The sequence below is a fragment of the Sus scrofa genome, chromosome 9, assembly GCF_000003025.6.
Source record: "Sus scrofa isolate TJ Tabasco breed Duroc chromosome 9, Sscrofa11.1, whole genome shotgun sequence".
In the NCBI taxonomy this organism is placed as follows: Eukaryota; Metazoa; Chordata; class Mammalia; order Artiodactyla; family Suidae; genus Sus; species Sus scrofa.
Window position 1 is genome coordinate 102,468,888 of NC_010451.4, and position 16,072 is coordinate 102,484,959.

The 16,072-nt window shown below is 36.1% G+C and overlaps 1 protein-coding gene and 1 long non-coding RNA gene across 8 annotated transcripts in view; one reads left to right on the top strand and one right to left on the bottom strand.

Moving 5' to 3' along the window:
- The window catches only part of LOC102167692, a 120,896-nt gene that overhangs the window by 34,362 nt on the left and 70,462 nt on the right, over nucleotides 1-16,072 (top strand). For all 3 annotated transcript variants that reach the window (XR_002347076.1, XR_002347075.1, XR_002347077.1), the window contains exon 3: nucleotides 4,290-4,401. This is a non-coding gene — a long non-coding RNA (uncharacterized LOC102167692). The remainder of the gene's footprint in view (nucleotides 1-4,289; nucleotides 4,402-16,072) is intronic.
- PTPN12 (protein tyrosine phosphatase, non-receptor type 12) overlaps nucleotides 12,027-16,072 on the bottom strand; it is an 83,056-nt gene continuing 79,010 nt past the window's right edge. For 2 of the 5 annotated variants that reach the window (XM_021102555.1, XM_021102553.1), the window contains 2 exons: nucleotides 13,591-13,698; nucleotides 12,027-12,887 (listed from right to left, as the gene is read on the bottom strand). In XM_021102555.1, coding sequence (XP_020958214.1) covers nucleotides 12,826-12,887; nucleotides 13,591-13,698 — 170 coding nt within the window. In that variant the 3' untranslated portion in view covers nucleotides 12,027-12,825. The remainder of the gene's footprint in view (nucleotides 12,888-13,590; nucleotides 13,699-16,072) is intronic. The other 3 variants (XM_021102557.1, XM_021102556.1, XM_021102554.1) reach the window with 2 other exon arrangements.

A 16,072-nucleotide genomic window follows, 5' to 3' on the forward strand; every position in this document is an offset into this window, starting at 1 on the left:
GGAGTGTGTTTTCTCTTAGGTACATTTTACAGTAGTCATCACCAGGCCATTTCAAAGTCTTGTGGGGGTCTGCAGGTCATATGTTTCTTTCGTGAGAGGGTAGCACTAGCCGTAGCATGAGATTGCTTTGCACATCTAACCTTTTACAGCTATGCCACTACAACTTCTCTAAATAGCTATTTTGAGTATATACAAGATTATTTTATGCTTTTTAAATCTCTGTAATCTATCTATCCCTTGATTCCCGTCTAAGTAGACCACCATTGTGATCTCTAACAGGAAAAACAATTTGAAATTATTGTTTGTATTTTATACAGGCACAATAAAAAATAATTTGCCTCTCATTCTGTAGAGACAAAGCTATATTTTTAAAAAATCTCGCAGTAGCTGTTGAGATGTGTGCTAGCTTGATGAACTTGTGCCAAATATGGAAATGCCCTTCCAGGCCAGGGACGTCTCAAAGAAAATTACCACCTTAAAAAGGTAATTTTAAAAGTCCAACACACTCGAATTCCCTCAGGTATCACCCGTCTGAAGGTACAAAAGGGAACCAAGATGAACAGTAATAATTCACTGACTCCTGCCCACATGTTTGTTTCTGGGAAGTCCCAGGTGGTGTTTGAAAAATACCCGAACAATTCTGAGAAGCTTTCATATGATGCCCGTCAGCAGGCAGCGCTGCTTCTGCCCAGCCAAGGTCTTCTGCAGAACCTGCCCACAATCATCTGAGCCTCAGTGGGGGGATTCACTGTTGGCTTGCACTGAATTTCCTACTGCATGTTTGAAAAACACAGTCATTTCTATATAATTGCAGCCCTACGTCTAGATAATCAACCTATGCCCTTATTTTTATGTTAAGGCTTGATTTTGTTTTAGAAAAACCTATTTTTTTAATAATGACATTAAATATGCGAAGATTATATTTAGAATGAAACACTTGAATTCACTCATTCCTTCAGTAAATATTGAGCACTAGTATGCGCCGGTGGTGATCTACATGCTGGGGATAAGTGATAAAACAAAGTCCCTGTCTCATGGAGAGTATTGATCACCAAATTAACACTGAGTTCATGATGCCAGCTCCTTTCTGCAAATCTTAATTTCCATCAACTTTTCTGAGATTCTGATCTAAAGAATTGCTACTTTCTAGCACAAATCATTTGAGGGGGAGAGGATCCTGTTATGTATTTTCTCTTTTATACTTAACCAAAGTAGCTTGTAAAAAGAGGAGAGTTCTGAGGGTAAAGATAAAGGGTGTTAAAGTCTTGCTAGTTTTCACATTGAAACTCTCACTCTGATTGATGCACTCTGTGCAAACTCTTCCCTAGACCTTCCCAGGACTTGACACTCTAGGACATTGGAGACTTACTGTCTAATGCATTTTGTGGCATTTGGAAGTCCTCCAGTGGCCAGATACTATACTTGAAAAAAAAAAATCCTTTTGCTGTGCTGAAGTATTTAGGTGTGAAATGTACTCATGTTTGCAGCTTACTTCGAAATGTATCACAAAATCAGATGAATTAATCTATGATAGAGGGATGCATAGATAGGGTTGTATTTTTGAGGATTTATACCTTTTAGTTCACATTATTGAATTAAAATTTTGTAAACACAATATTAAAATTACTTTCAATAAAATTGTCCTCATTAATGGACACGGATTAAGTTTTCTTTACTTTTTTTTTTTTTTTTTTTCTTTTAGGGCCCCACCTGCAGCATATGGAAGTTCCCAAGCTAGGGGTTGAATTGGAGCTGCAGCTGCCAGATTATGCCACAGCAATGTCAGACCCGAGTATGGAAATGCCTGATCCTTAACTCACTGAGCAAGCCAGGGATCAAACCTGAATCCTCATGGATACTAGTTGGGCTCATTACTACTGAGCCACATGGGAACTCCCAGATTAATTTTTCTTAATATGGATTAATTTTTAAATGTGTAAAAAGCACTTCTGTGGGGAGGAGCAATTGGAGAGAGGAGGTGAAAAAGTACAAATGTTCAGTTATAAGTAAGTACTGGGGATATAATGTACATTACAACATAATAACTATAATGAATACGGCTGTATGACATATAGGAAAGTTGTTAGAGTAAATACTAAGAGCTCTCATCACAAGGAGAAAACTTTTCTTCTTTTCTTTTTATTGACCCTATATGAGAAGATGGATGTGAGCTGAACCTAGTTCAGTACTCATTTCACAATATATGTAAATCAAGCCATCATGCTGTGTGGTCTAAACTTATACAGTGATATATGTCGATTCTTTCTCAATAAAACTAGCCAGGGAAAGCACTTCCATGCTTCTTTTTAGAAACTTTATACAAGGGCAATGTGAAATTGCTGTTTTTTGTTTTGTTTTAAAAAGGTTTATCATAGAGTTCCTGCTGTGGTGCAATGGGTTAAGAACCTTACTACAGCAGCTCAGGTTGCTGCAGAGGCTTGGGTTTGTTACCTGGCCTGGCACAGCGGGTTAAAGGATCCAGCGTTACCACAGATGTGGTGTAGGTTGCAGCTGCAGCTTGGATTCAGTCCCTGGCCCAGGAAGTTCCGAATGCTGTGGGTATGGCCATAAAAATAAATAAATAGGAGTTCCTGCCATGGCTCAGTGTTTGATGAACCCACCTAGCATCCATGAGGACCCAGGTTCTATCCCTGGTCTTGCTCAGTGGGTTAAGGATCTGGCAATGCTGGGAGCTGTGGTGTAGGTCGCAGATGCGGCTTCGATGATGTGTTGCTGTGGCTCTGGGGTAGGCCGGTGGCTACAGCTCCGATTAGACCCCTAACCTGGAAACCTCTATATGCCATGGGTGCAGCCCTAAAAAAATTAAAAAATAAATAACTAAATAGGCTTATCTTGCTAGAATATCTGTTTTGCAAACTCAAACAACTGTTAACAAGTTTAACTAAATTAACTTTTTTTAAAAATCCAAGAGGCAACTGTTTTGACAGTTGCTGAAAATATTTTTTCTTAGGGGAGATGCACTGGTCAGAGCTCAAAGCAAAGACAAAATCCACTCTTCACTAAGTTAAGCCAAAAGAGATTTATTGCATGGTCTATTAACAATTTTTGGCAGAGTTGAGAAACAGCCTATGGGCTGAGCTTCAGGAGTGACTCACACATCTGTGCTCAGAAGGCCACTTGCTGGATGGAGAAACTATCCCTACAGCCACTGGTTCTACTGCCACATCTTCCCTGCAGTATACTCTCTCATAAAGAAGGCTTATAATCTGCCTCTCCCCCACTCAGTTCTAGAGTCCTCACTGTACATTTGTGCCTCTACGTGGTAGAATTTAAATCACATCAATAATTCTAGTTGCAAGGCAGTTTGAGAAATGCATTTTTAGCCTTCTAGATGCTAAAGCCCAAGAAGGCATGTTAAGAGGAAGATGGCATTAGATTAAAGACTATTGGAAACTTATTTTTATGTCCGTACCAATAGCATATGGAAATTTGCTGGGTCAGGGATAGAATTCAAGTTGCAGCTATGACCTGTGCCACAGCTGTTGCAATGCCAGATCCTTGACCCACTGTTCCACAGCAGGAACTCCTATTGGAAACATTTTTAATGAACAAATCAGCCTGAGAGCACTCACTGATCAGCATTACCATTGAGACTACTAGACACTCTGCCCCTTCTGTTGGGTGTAATAAGTAGATGGCAGCACCTATGAAGTATTCTTGCCCAAAACATCAAACCTGAATCTGAGAAAGCCATCAGATCCAACTACCAGATTTACAAGAAATAGAAGGATAGAGGCATATGTTACCACTACCGCAAGGATGCAGTTACTAAAATCCATGTGAGAAATTTCATAGGACAAATGACACAGTTCTGCAAATAAATGGCAAGGGAAAAAAGGAAAGGGAGCCTACAATTAAGAAATGTAAGAGACATATCAAGTAAGTGCAATGTGTGAATCTTGTATTGATCTTGATTCAAACAAGCCAGTTGTCAAAAACGTTTTATGAGTCTCTCAGGGAAATCTGAACATGTGCTTGGATAATTGATCATATTAAAGAGTTACCGTTAATTTTTTAGATGTGATACTAGTATTGTGGTTATATCAACAATCACTTCAGTCATTTTTACAATAAGCTCTTTGGTTTTTTCAGTTGGTTATACATTGTTTCTTTCATAATTTATGGTCTTGTGTTTTATGCTAAGGGAAAATTTATTATGCTAGGAATTTTATATATGTTAAACAATTTAATCCTTGTTACAATACTTTGATATACAAGGATGTTACTTTGATGTTGAAATGATGTAGAAAAATTGCTTTAAATTTTAGAACTAAGGAGGCATGATGGAAGGAGCAATTGATTCTCCCAGAGGTCAAGAGAGTAATATATTGAGAATCAGGAAGGCTTTATGGAGAAAGTACTACTGGTGGACTTGGAAAGGTATGTAACTCTCCTTTTATATTTGAAGAAGATTCTGTGTAGTGGGTGGGTGTTGGGTCGGACCAAATGAGCAAAGCACTGAGCAGAAAAATTCCAAAATACATTTGGGAGCTAAATTTTCTATAGCTGAAATTTAGGGTAGAGGGGCCAGTAGCAGCAGATGAAGCTGGAAAGATGGGAGCCACATCCTGGATCTCAAATGACATGCAAAGGCCTCTGTAATCTCACAGTTACTTCCCTGGGAAGAATAACTTAAATGGAGCTGTTATTTAAATACATAATACACCCTAACTCCGTTTCTGCCTCCTTCCCTCATCCTTCATCTCCCAAAGAGAGAGCAAAATTTCCCTGCATTATAACCTTGGATAGCTTACTTAACCTCTCTCTGTACCCTGATTTCCTCATGTGTAAATGGAGATTAAAGATAGTGCCTCCTCATTAAAATGAGTCACTTATAAGCAGTAGATAGACATACTGAGTAACAAATGAATGTTTGTTTCATAAACAATGGATATAGATAGCTCTATTTAGCAGAAATTCTCAACGATTTTCTGAGTCATATAAGGAAAAGGAAGGATTTCAGATGTTTAAATCTGTGCTAAGTCCCAACCATGGACTTAAGATTTTTCACATTGCAATTTAACTACATATATCATTATAGCCTTACATATTGTAATTGCTAAAAGGACTACTAGTGTGCCCTTTTCTTTTAGAGTTCAGGCAAATGCTTTTCCAAACCTAGTAGCTGCAACCGAGTTTCATTAAATAAACGAGTACATTATTTAAGATTTTGGAGGAGTTCCTGTCGTGGCTCAGTGGTCAACGAACCCGACTAGGAACCATGAGGTTGTGGGTTCCATCCCTGGCCTCTTCAGCTGGTTAAGGGTCCGGTGTTGCCATGAGCTATGGTATAGGCCAGCAGCTACAGCTCCGATTCAACCCCTAGCCTGAGAAGCTCCATATGCCATGGGTGTGGCCCTAAAAAAAGAAGAAAAGAAAAAAAAAAAAAAGACTTGGAAATTCCTTGGCTGTTAGCTATAGCCTTTCGACATTTTCAGTTCATTACCTACTATATGTTATGAAAAGGAAAAGAGAAAGAACATGCAGGGCCATTTTATACACCTATGAACATTGGAAAAGTGATAGTAGGTAGGAAAAAAGTGGAATTTACATTAAATTTTTTTTTAAGGGCCGAAGCTGTGGCATATGGAAGTTCCCAGGCTAGGGATCAAATCGGAGCTGCGGCTGCTAGCCTACGCCACAGCCACAGCCATGCCAGATCCAAGCCGTGACTGCGACCTACACGGCAGCTCACATCAACGCTGGAATCCTTAACCCACTGAGCAAGGCTAGGGATCAAGCCCACATCCTCATAGGTACTAGTTAGGTTCTTTTTCGCTAAGCCACAATGGGAACTCCTACATTGAATATTTTGAGATATAATTTATGCATTTTCTATTCTACATTTTTGTAATGGTTTTGGTTATGTATTGCTGCCTAATAAACTTTACTGTAAAACATAATGGCTTTAAAACTATTTCTCATAGTTCTGGGGATTAGGAGGGCTACCTGGATGCTTCTCCAGGTAGTATTGGCTGGGGTTAGTTCTACACAGTCTCTCATGATTCACTCATTGTTCAGTGATTTAGCCTGAATTTCTTTATATGCCAGCAGGGCCTCAAAATCCTGAAGTAGCCTGATCTCATAGAATCAGCCTAGAAACACATCTGCTGCATTTTATTGGTCAAAGCAAGACACAAGACCAGTCTGGATACTAGAGATGGGGGAAGAAAAACTCCACCTTGATGGGAGGAGTTGCCAAATATTGTGGCCATGATTTCCATCCTGCCACAGTAGCTGACCAAGTTAACTATAAGATTAAAGTTAACCAAGTTGGTAAAATTCCAGATTTTGACATCTGCCTCATACTTTTGCCCTAGAAATTATTCTACTGCAGGATAGGAAGGTAACAGAGACACCAAGGAAATGCACACAGATGGCCTTCATCCTTGGTCAAGCCGTGTATTTTAAAGCCTATTAATGATGTTTGACCAAAGTATTTAGCCCCTTTTCTGGTCATTACTAACACATACACGTTTCTTACCTGTTAAAGTCTACATGCCTAGTTTCTCTGAAATCTAGAGGCATATATGTGGTAAGCATTCAGCAAGGTTAAAAAATTTTATTAGATAGGCCTGAGTCTGTATGAAAGTATATTGATGCCTTAAGATTTACGTATGCCTCTTGAAAAGTAGGGCACTTGGTATTAAGGACTACACAAAACAGTGAAGTTACCCAAAAAAGCTTTTAGTCTATATAGCATTCTGAATTTTCTTGAATGCCTTTCCTGATTTTTTTTTTTTTTTTGACCTATAAATTTTTTCTTGGCTTGCTTTGCTGCCTCCTTCTGGTAGAATGAGGAAGAGTTCAATGATGTTTCCACCCCTAAAGCCCCTGAAACTGCTAAAAGCTATCAATATGTTAAATCTAATCAAAGAATCCAACACTCAAAAATCTTTGGCCCTAAATTTAAGTGAAACCTAAATGTAAAATTTCTACATATAAATATCAATTTTTTCCTGTTACATGGAAATCAATACTGACAGATGAAATAATAGTAAAATGGACAACTCATTTAGGTTGAAAAGATGCTTTAAAATACTTTTTTATTCTGGACAGCAATAGTAAATTTCCTATAAACTTCATTTTACCTTTCTGAAACAACTAAATGTGTACACATGTAATTTTAACTTAAAATATTTTTCTAACATTAATCTCAGCTAATATAAATACATCTTTTCAATTATAAGACATAAGTAGTATCCCTAGATTTGCTATTTAAAAATATTTGCATGGGAGCTGCATGAAAACGTTATTGTGTTAAGTAACTGGCTTTGTCACTGCAGCAGTTTGCTTGGGTTGCTGCTGTGGCATGGGTTCTCCGGCCCAGGAAATTTGGTATGCCACAGGTGCAGCCCCCCTCCAAAAAGAAGCAAGGGAGAATATTGTGTACTTATTTCAAATACAAGAAATCCTAAATACTTAGATTTTTATATTTAATACAGTGAATTATGTAATGCTTTTCTTAAATTTTAGTTTTTAAAAGTATTGGGAATATTCTAATAGACATATATAAGTATATAAAGCTAAAACTTAAAAGCTACAGTACTTTAAAATATCCAGATACACTGTACATTTGTGTACTTACTATAAACTTAATCCTAGTGAAATATTTTTCAGTCAGAAAGTATTTAAAGGAAAAGTTTAGAACTGTTTTTCTGTTTATTTAACTCTTTGGGCATAAATCTGTAGAACTAAAGAGTATGTTCTTGCTGAAATGTTGGCAAGGGAATTTTCAAGTCACAAATGCTATTATTACATTAAATCATGATTACAGTACACAGGCTGTGTTATCTCTCAAAAATGTAAAATGGCTGGAATCTTTGGAATTCCCTTCCCCCAGTAATTCAACAAAGCCCAGATTTGTTGTAGTTTAGAATACAGAGATACCTCTGCTTGAGCTACCCAAGCGTAGCTGCCTTTCACTGGTTAAATTGTTTAGGATCTAAAAATTGGTCATTTGCACATCGTACAAGATTTGTGCACCCTTAAAGACAAATAGCTGGAGAAACAGACTGAAGCAAAACTGTTAAGAAAATATAGTTTATATTCAGAACTAGAGCTACTTTTAGCATAATATGCAAGGGCCAATTATTGAATGGCTATGTGCCAAAATCTTTGTGAAAGCTTTTACCATTCTCTATCTGCTAGAATTGAAAATATGAGCTTCTGGCCTTTAAGAAATGGGAAACAATGATCCAAAATTGGAGCATGGAGTATTAAAAACTGAAATTAATTCACATGATTATTTAGAAAGCTATTAATTGAATCTGAAGTTTGGATATCTAAACTTTCCATTGAGCCACAATGGGAACTCCACCAAATACATATTTTGACAAAAATGCTATAATCAGAATACATTTCAATTAAGATCTCATTCATCACTTGAATTTCTCTCAAAAGCTTCAGATTACACATTGCATTATTTTCATTGCTCCCCTTCACATTTAGCCCAGAATTGTCTGTTTAATTAGGTGCTTATCAATAAGTGAATGAAGACATGTACATATAAATATATACACAGTGAAATATTACTCAGCCATAAAAAATGAAATCTTGCCATTTGCCAAAACATGGATGGATGGAAATGGAGGGTATTATGCTAGGTGAAATAAGTCAAGGACAAATACTGTATGATTTCACTTATATGTGGAATCTGAAAAACACAACAAACCAATAAAAAAAAAAAAAACGGAAAGACCCATAGATAGAACAAATTGATGGTTATCAGGGTGAGGGGGTTGAGGAATGGGTGAAATAGATAAGATTAAGAGGTACAAACTGCTAGTTATAAATGAGTCATAGGGATGTAATACATAGGGAATATATAGGGAATATAGTCAATGATGTAATAACTTTGTATGATTACAGAAGGAACTACTTATGGTGATCACTTGTAATGTATAAAAATATTGGATCACTATGTTGTACACCTGAAACTAATAGTGTAAGTCAGTTATAGCTCAATTAAAAAATGACACGGGTGGAGTTCCTGCTGTAGTGCAATGGGTTAAGAATCCACCTGCAGTGGTTCAGGTCCCTAAGGAGGCATGGACTTGATCCCCAGCCCAGTGCATTTGGTTAAAGGATCTGGTGTTACTGCAGCTGTGGTGTTAAGTTACAACTATACTTGGATTCAGTCCCTGGCCTGAGAACTTCCATATGCTGTGGGTGCAGCCATTAAATTAAAAAAAAAAAAAAAAAAAAAGACAATGGCATGAAAAATGTTCCTTAAACAAAATAAAAAAAGAATTTAACATTCATTGCTTCATTTATTTTAAGTGACCCCAGGGCTAATTTTAGAATAGCATTATGTAATTTTGTTCAGCAAAATTCTCAACCATATGTCCTAGGAGGCAGTTATCTGTGAGGAAGTCCCTTAGCTAATGACTGATCCTAGACTAGCACTGACATATAACTATTACTTTACGGCTGTTTATTAGTATATGGAGAAAATGTCCACAAAGTGACAAACACTATTTGTATAATATTGCTTTCAAAAGAAAGGTAAGTCATAATGTTATGATGGCAAAGGAAAGAGTAAAGGTCTCTGTAGCATTAACTACAAGGTAGAGGTTTTGTGGCAGGATGAATATGGCAATGGTTTACCTCAGATACAAACGAGCTTACTGTATGCTTCTATGTATTTTACATAGAAAAATAAAAATTAAAAACTTAGTGTTCTAAGCAGTTTAAGACTTAATCTTTGGTAGAAAGCTAAAGGTGGGAAAAGGCAGACTTTAAATTATAAAGATAGGCAATGGAATAGAAGAAAAAAATCTAATAGTTGACTTAGAGATCAATGGATACCTGACTTATGACAGGAATATATATCTAATGAAGAAAGGACATTCAGTGGTGATTCGTCAAAGGAAAAAAAAAAAAACCCTCTACACACAAAAATTCTGTAGCTTTAGATAAAAACATAAACAATATAACCTAAAAATATAAATAAAACATAAAGCTTCTATAAGACTATAGAATATTTTCATGATCTGGATCTTGGGGTGGGCAAAGATTTCTAGATGATTACACCAAAAAGGATTAATTAGAAAAGATTGATAAATGGGATTTAATTAAATTTAAGAACTTATATTTATCCAAAAAAAAAAAAACCAAACAACCCACCATTAGTAGAGTGAAAAGGCAAACCACAAGCAAACCCTTAAGGACTGAATGCAGAATATAGGGAATTCCTGTTATGGCACAGCAGGTTAAGAACCTGACATAGTGTCCATGAGAATGCGGGTTCAATCCCTGGCCTCACTCAGTGGGTTAAGACCTGGTGTTGCTGCAAGCTGCAGCTTAGGTCGCAGACTCCCTAGCCCGGGAAGTTCCAGAGGCAACAGGTGTGGCCCTAAAAAGAAAAGAAAATGCACAATATAGAATTAATTCCAATAGAGCAGTAAGAAAAAAATCATGCAACTAAATAGAAAAAACAAATGCAAAGTTGCCAAATAGGGTATATGAGTACTCAGGCGATATTGCCAAACAGTATCTACTTAAGACCCGAACTGGGCATTCACAAAAGAGAATATCCACATATTCCTAAAACACATCGGAATGTGCTCAACCTCATTAATTAGGAGGAAAATATATATTCAGATCATAACACTCATTAGAACGTATAAAATGAAAACTGATGGCACTACCAAGTGTCAGCAAGGGTATGTAACATCAGAACTAAGCGCTTTCAAAAGGTGTTTGGCAATATCTCTACAAAGCTAAATATACATGCATACTCTATAATCCTACAGTTCCACCCCTGGATATATACCCAACAGATTTATATACATACGTACAGTGAAACACATTAAAAAATGTTTTTGGCAACAACATTTGTAATTTCCCCAAGCCATAAACAATCCAAATGTCTATTAGCAGCAGAATGGACAAATTGTGATATATTCATATAAAGCAAAGCTCTATAGCAATTAAAAATGAACAAGCAACTTCCAAACATGTAATGATGAAAATCTCAGAAGCCCAAGGAGGAAGCTTCTCAGTGGCTGGTCCTGTATACTGCTTGACCTAGAGATGGTCACACTCACACAGGGATGTATACTTTATGATGATTATGCTTTTTGCACCCTTCTGAATACAAGTATACTTTAATGAAGGTGTTAACCCCTTCCCAACAACAATAAAAAATCTTTTTTGGGGGGTATAGGGATTGCATCTGCAGAATGTGGAAGTTCCCGGGCCAGGGACTGAACCTGCACCACAGCAGTAACTCAAGCCAGTGCAGTGACATTGCCAGATCCTTAACACACTGAACCACAAGACAACTACCCCCTCAAGTCTTTATAAATTATTTTAGTACCATATTATTATAAATCATAAAGTTATGTGGAGACTATTTTTTTCAGTTTAAGTTTTATTAGGAAAATGATATGCTATAGGTGTTTGTGTCTTGTGAATGTCAAGGGTCCACTGTATTCACATTTTTTGATCTCAATATATGAGGAAAATGTTAAATTCTAAGACCATTTAGCTTTAAAATTTTTCGACATGAAATTATATTTTCCACAGTGATCCTCCTCTATTCATATACAGTTACTTTATCACTTTAACCTGATAATTTCTTCCTTCTTTCCTACGAAGAATGAAAATATAGATGTCTTTCAGCTTCAATCCATGATGTCAAAATTCAAACTTAGTACTTATGGATGCTCCACTTGCAGGATGAGAAGTTTTCTGGGTTTTCCACAGAGATTACCAAAACGCTATAATCAGTTCCCCTTTCCCAACCTCACTTTCCTTGGGTGTTTTCCTGGGATCCAGTAGACAGTAATGAGAAGGCTGAGAAGGATGCTGAGAGCTGACTCCAGTATAAGTATTTTGACTTGCAAAGCCATGTTTTTGCAGAAAGTGCTCCCTATTCTTTAATTAAGAAATTAAACCCCATTCATACTCATGACTTAAATATGAGACTAAGCTGGCAGGAAGGTGGATATTAAATCTAATTTCCCACAAATGAGGAATGAAAAACCAAGACGAATAGGCACTGTAAAATTGTTTTTGTTTTTTTAATGACAGATCAAATATCCTGAAACATACATATAGTCTGATAGTCTTCTAATCCCAGTTGAGTTCAAATATTAAAGTAACACACACGAGCTAAGAGAATTCAATATTGTTCCAAGGCACTTACTGAATTTCCATGACTAGATGAAAACAAAGACAATTAGGATGGACAATTAGACAGTATATAATATAAAAATAACTTTTTGCTTACAATTTACAAAATGTATTATTATTACAATCTTTGACCTCTGATAACCTGTAATGCTGGCTGCATGAATCCAGCAATTTTAAAATTCAGAAACTATTTTCTAAAACTTCAGGGCAAATAATTTACAAATAAGGTACACAAAGATTTAGACCATGCAGAAATTTCTTACATCTTCTGTTAATATTTTATGACTGCAATTTTATCAAATTATATACCTACTTGCCCTGTACATATACAAAATAATGCATACATGATAAAACATTAGCAAAAGAGTAGTCCTTAAACTCAATTTATCATAAAAGTATTACTATATTAACATGTCTACAAGCAGCGTGTAACAGGGTTAAGAGACATTAAGGCAATAATACTTGAAGTTACAAAATAAACCATATGTAATACTTTTTTCTAAGTGTAATATAAGGCAGGTAGATGGTCCCTGCAAAAAATACTAAGGTAACAATCTACACTGCTGTTATTAGTCCCAATTTTTTAGATGGAATACTATAAATGTGGCTTCAGTGGCACTTGAATTTTCCAGTATAATTTAAAGTGTCTTTTGGTTCCCTGAATCATGTCCATTCTGAAGGTGGATCTCTTGGTCCTTTAGGTTTTCCACAGCGATTACCAAAACCTATAATCAAAACATTACAATAATTGGCTAGTGTTCAGAAATACTTTTACACCATTAGTCTGTAGACAACTTCATTTTCTGGAACAAATAAATTTCCATATGGGAATTTAGAATTTAAATTAAACAAGACTCTACAAACCAATTTCTAATTTGTTCTGGGTAGCTGAAAATAAATGTTTCTTTTAAAAAAATAAAATCAATTCTTTTTTTTTTTTTATTTAAGGATCCAGGTGTTTTATTGTATATTAATTCCATCTCAATTGAAAAAAAAAAAACTCCTCAGTTCTGTAACCTCAGAGAAGATAAATGCTGAACATCAGAAACAAAAACAAAAATCCTCTATAAAAAGGAAATAAACATCAAAATCTTATAGCAAAGATACAGATTCTAAAAAATAAATTTTGTATTATAAAACAAACATCTAAGATATCTTAGTCTTTGCAACACAAAAGTTTATATACAGTAGTTTTTTATATTTTAGTTTTTAATCTCTATGAAATAATAATTATTTCATTTATTCCATAATTAATTCCAAACAACTATGACAGCACGTTTTATTTTGGCAAGTCATTTAAGAACCTGTATAAATCATAGCACAAAGTCTGATAAACTTTGCTGTAAGGAAATCCTGGGAATGATGGCATTAATTTGATAGCATTAACTACATAATTATAGTTTTAAAATTATTTAGTAAAAAAATTACCAATCTCTGTGGCTTCTGTTGGACTTTCTGATATTTGATCTTTCTTGTTACTGAAAGTAGGTGGACATTCTGTACAGGTCTCTGTATGAAAACCTCCTGCTGGATGATCTAAAGTGCAAACCAAAGCCATTTTTAATCACGATCATTTGTAGCATCATAGGCAGAAGAATCCTCTAATTGTTTTAATGTGGGCAGTTAGTTGAAAGAGCAGGTTTTCTCTCTTGGGAGAGAGAGGCCCAGATAAATATAAATGTAAGCGTAGTGAACACAGGAAATTGTCTTAGGTGTTCTTCAGGCACCTAGAAATCTGCAGTGAGCGCTTCTGCAAAGTGAAGACTCTCCTCATGCCCTTACTTGAACTACAACTGAAATGCCTTTATATGGAAATCAATAGTAAACAAATTCATAGTTTATTAATGAACTTACTACTTTTACTAAAAGAAGTAATTCTCTTTCAATTATGAGATTAGTAACGGAATCAACTACTACAATTCAGTCACTTTCTCAACCCTTATCACATCCCCTACCTATACCTCTGTAGGAAATGTTTCTGGATACTTGGAATACAAGTCATATGATAGATGATCCCTGTCCTTAGGTGCTTATAGTCTAGACAGGGGTCAGCAAACTTTCTGTAAAGTGCTAGAAAATAAATATTTTAGGCTTTGCTGTAAAGTGCTAGAAAATAAATATTTTAAGCCATATAAGGTCTCTATCACATATTCTTCCTTAATTTTCGTTTCTTTTTTTTTTTAACAATTCTTTAAAAATGTAAAAATCATTTATTCAGATCAAGGGAAGAACAAAAAAACAAGCCAAGGTCAGGATTAGGCCTGTGGGATAGTTTGCCAACCCCTGGTCTAAAGAAGAGACAGACAGGCACATTTATTATAGCGCTGTGCTAAGTTTTACAATAATGGGGACAGAGAGGTTAGGCATGCAGAGGAAACTAGTGGCAATGAGGTATTCGGATTTGGCTTCTATGAGAAAATGATTTAGTCTAAAAGCCTTAATTTTCTCAATGAAGTAAAAGGTCATCTACTGAGTAAGTGGGATTGATAATTTTAGAAGAAAATAAAGATTGGAAAATTCAGGGGAAATAGGAAGGGTACAAACTAGAGCATGTCAGATACTCCAACACCACCTGAGGGCCCAAGTGTGGATGAATACCTAGAATTGTATGCTTAATCTGTAAAACTAATTGATGTTCCCCAGCAGTATTCAGTAATCCAGAAGGATAAAATAAAAATGGTACAGAAATTAGGAGTAATAAAGTTAAGCACAGGAGTTCCCATTGTGGCACAGTGGAAACAAATCTGACTTGTATCCATGATGATGCAAGTTTGATCCTGGCCTTTCTCAGTGGGTCAAGGATCAGATGTTGCTGTGAGCTGTGATATAGGTCACAGATGTGACTTGGATCCTGTGTTGCTGTGGCTGTGGTGTAGGCCAGCAGCTGTAGCTCCAATGCGAACCCTAGCTTGGCAACTTCCACATGCTGTGGGTATGACCCTAAAAAGCAAAAAAAAAAAGGCAAAAAAAAAAAAGAAAGAAAGTTAGGGACAATTTTGAGTGGGACTAACTAAAAATGATGGATGATGGTATCCAAACTGAATAGAGAAGAGAAACCAGAAAGGAAATAACAGATAATAAGAAAAACAATCCAGGGGTCTAGCCATGGCAGCACTAGTAATAAAACACAAATAATAATAGCATTGTTTCCATTTCAGTTCCTACCATATGCCACTGTGTCTGATACTCTCTGTATATGCTGTAATTTAATGAAAGCTTCACAACAATCCTCTAAATTAGGTACTATTATCTCCATTTCACACAGAAGAAAACTGAGGCTCAGAAAGATTAGGTAATTTGCCCAAAGCCACCTAGCTAAGTAAAATGGCAAAAATTAGAATCCAATCTAGGTGAACCTGATGCTAAAGCTTCTGCTCTTTTTCTTTCAATACACGACCTCTGCAGAGTAGATAAAGAATAATAAGAGTTTATGAGATGGAATGGAGTCCCATTAGGCAAAGATCTAGGGGGAGAACAGCTGAAGGAGAAGGGAGTATAAGAACAGAGATGATAGATAAACTGAGGGAACTGTCTAGGCTAGGATGTTTGATGAGCTGCTTACATGGTCACTGATTCAATTAATAAGCTGATGTATTTTACTATGATAATAAAAGTAATATGGTAGAATGTTTTTCTAACATGGTATTATAATACTGAGTTGAGCTACATAATCTTACTGGCTTTTGTAAATATAAAAGTCCTAAAGGAAGATTTCTTTCTTTTTCTTTTTTTTTTTTTGGCTGTGGGTACCCAGCATGTGGAAGTTCCCAGGCCAGGGACTGCACCTGCAGCACAGCAGTGACAACACCTGATCCTTAACCCACTGCACCACAAGAGAACTCCCTAAAAGGAAGATTTCTAAACAACTGATTTTTAGGGACCCAGTTCAGTCATCTAGGTTAATTGGGGG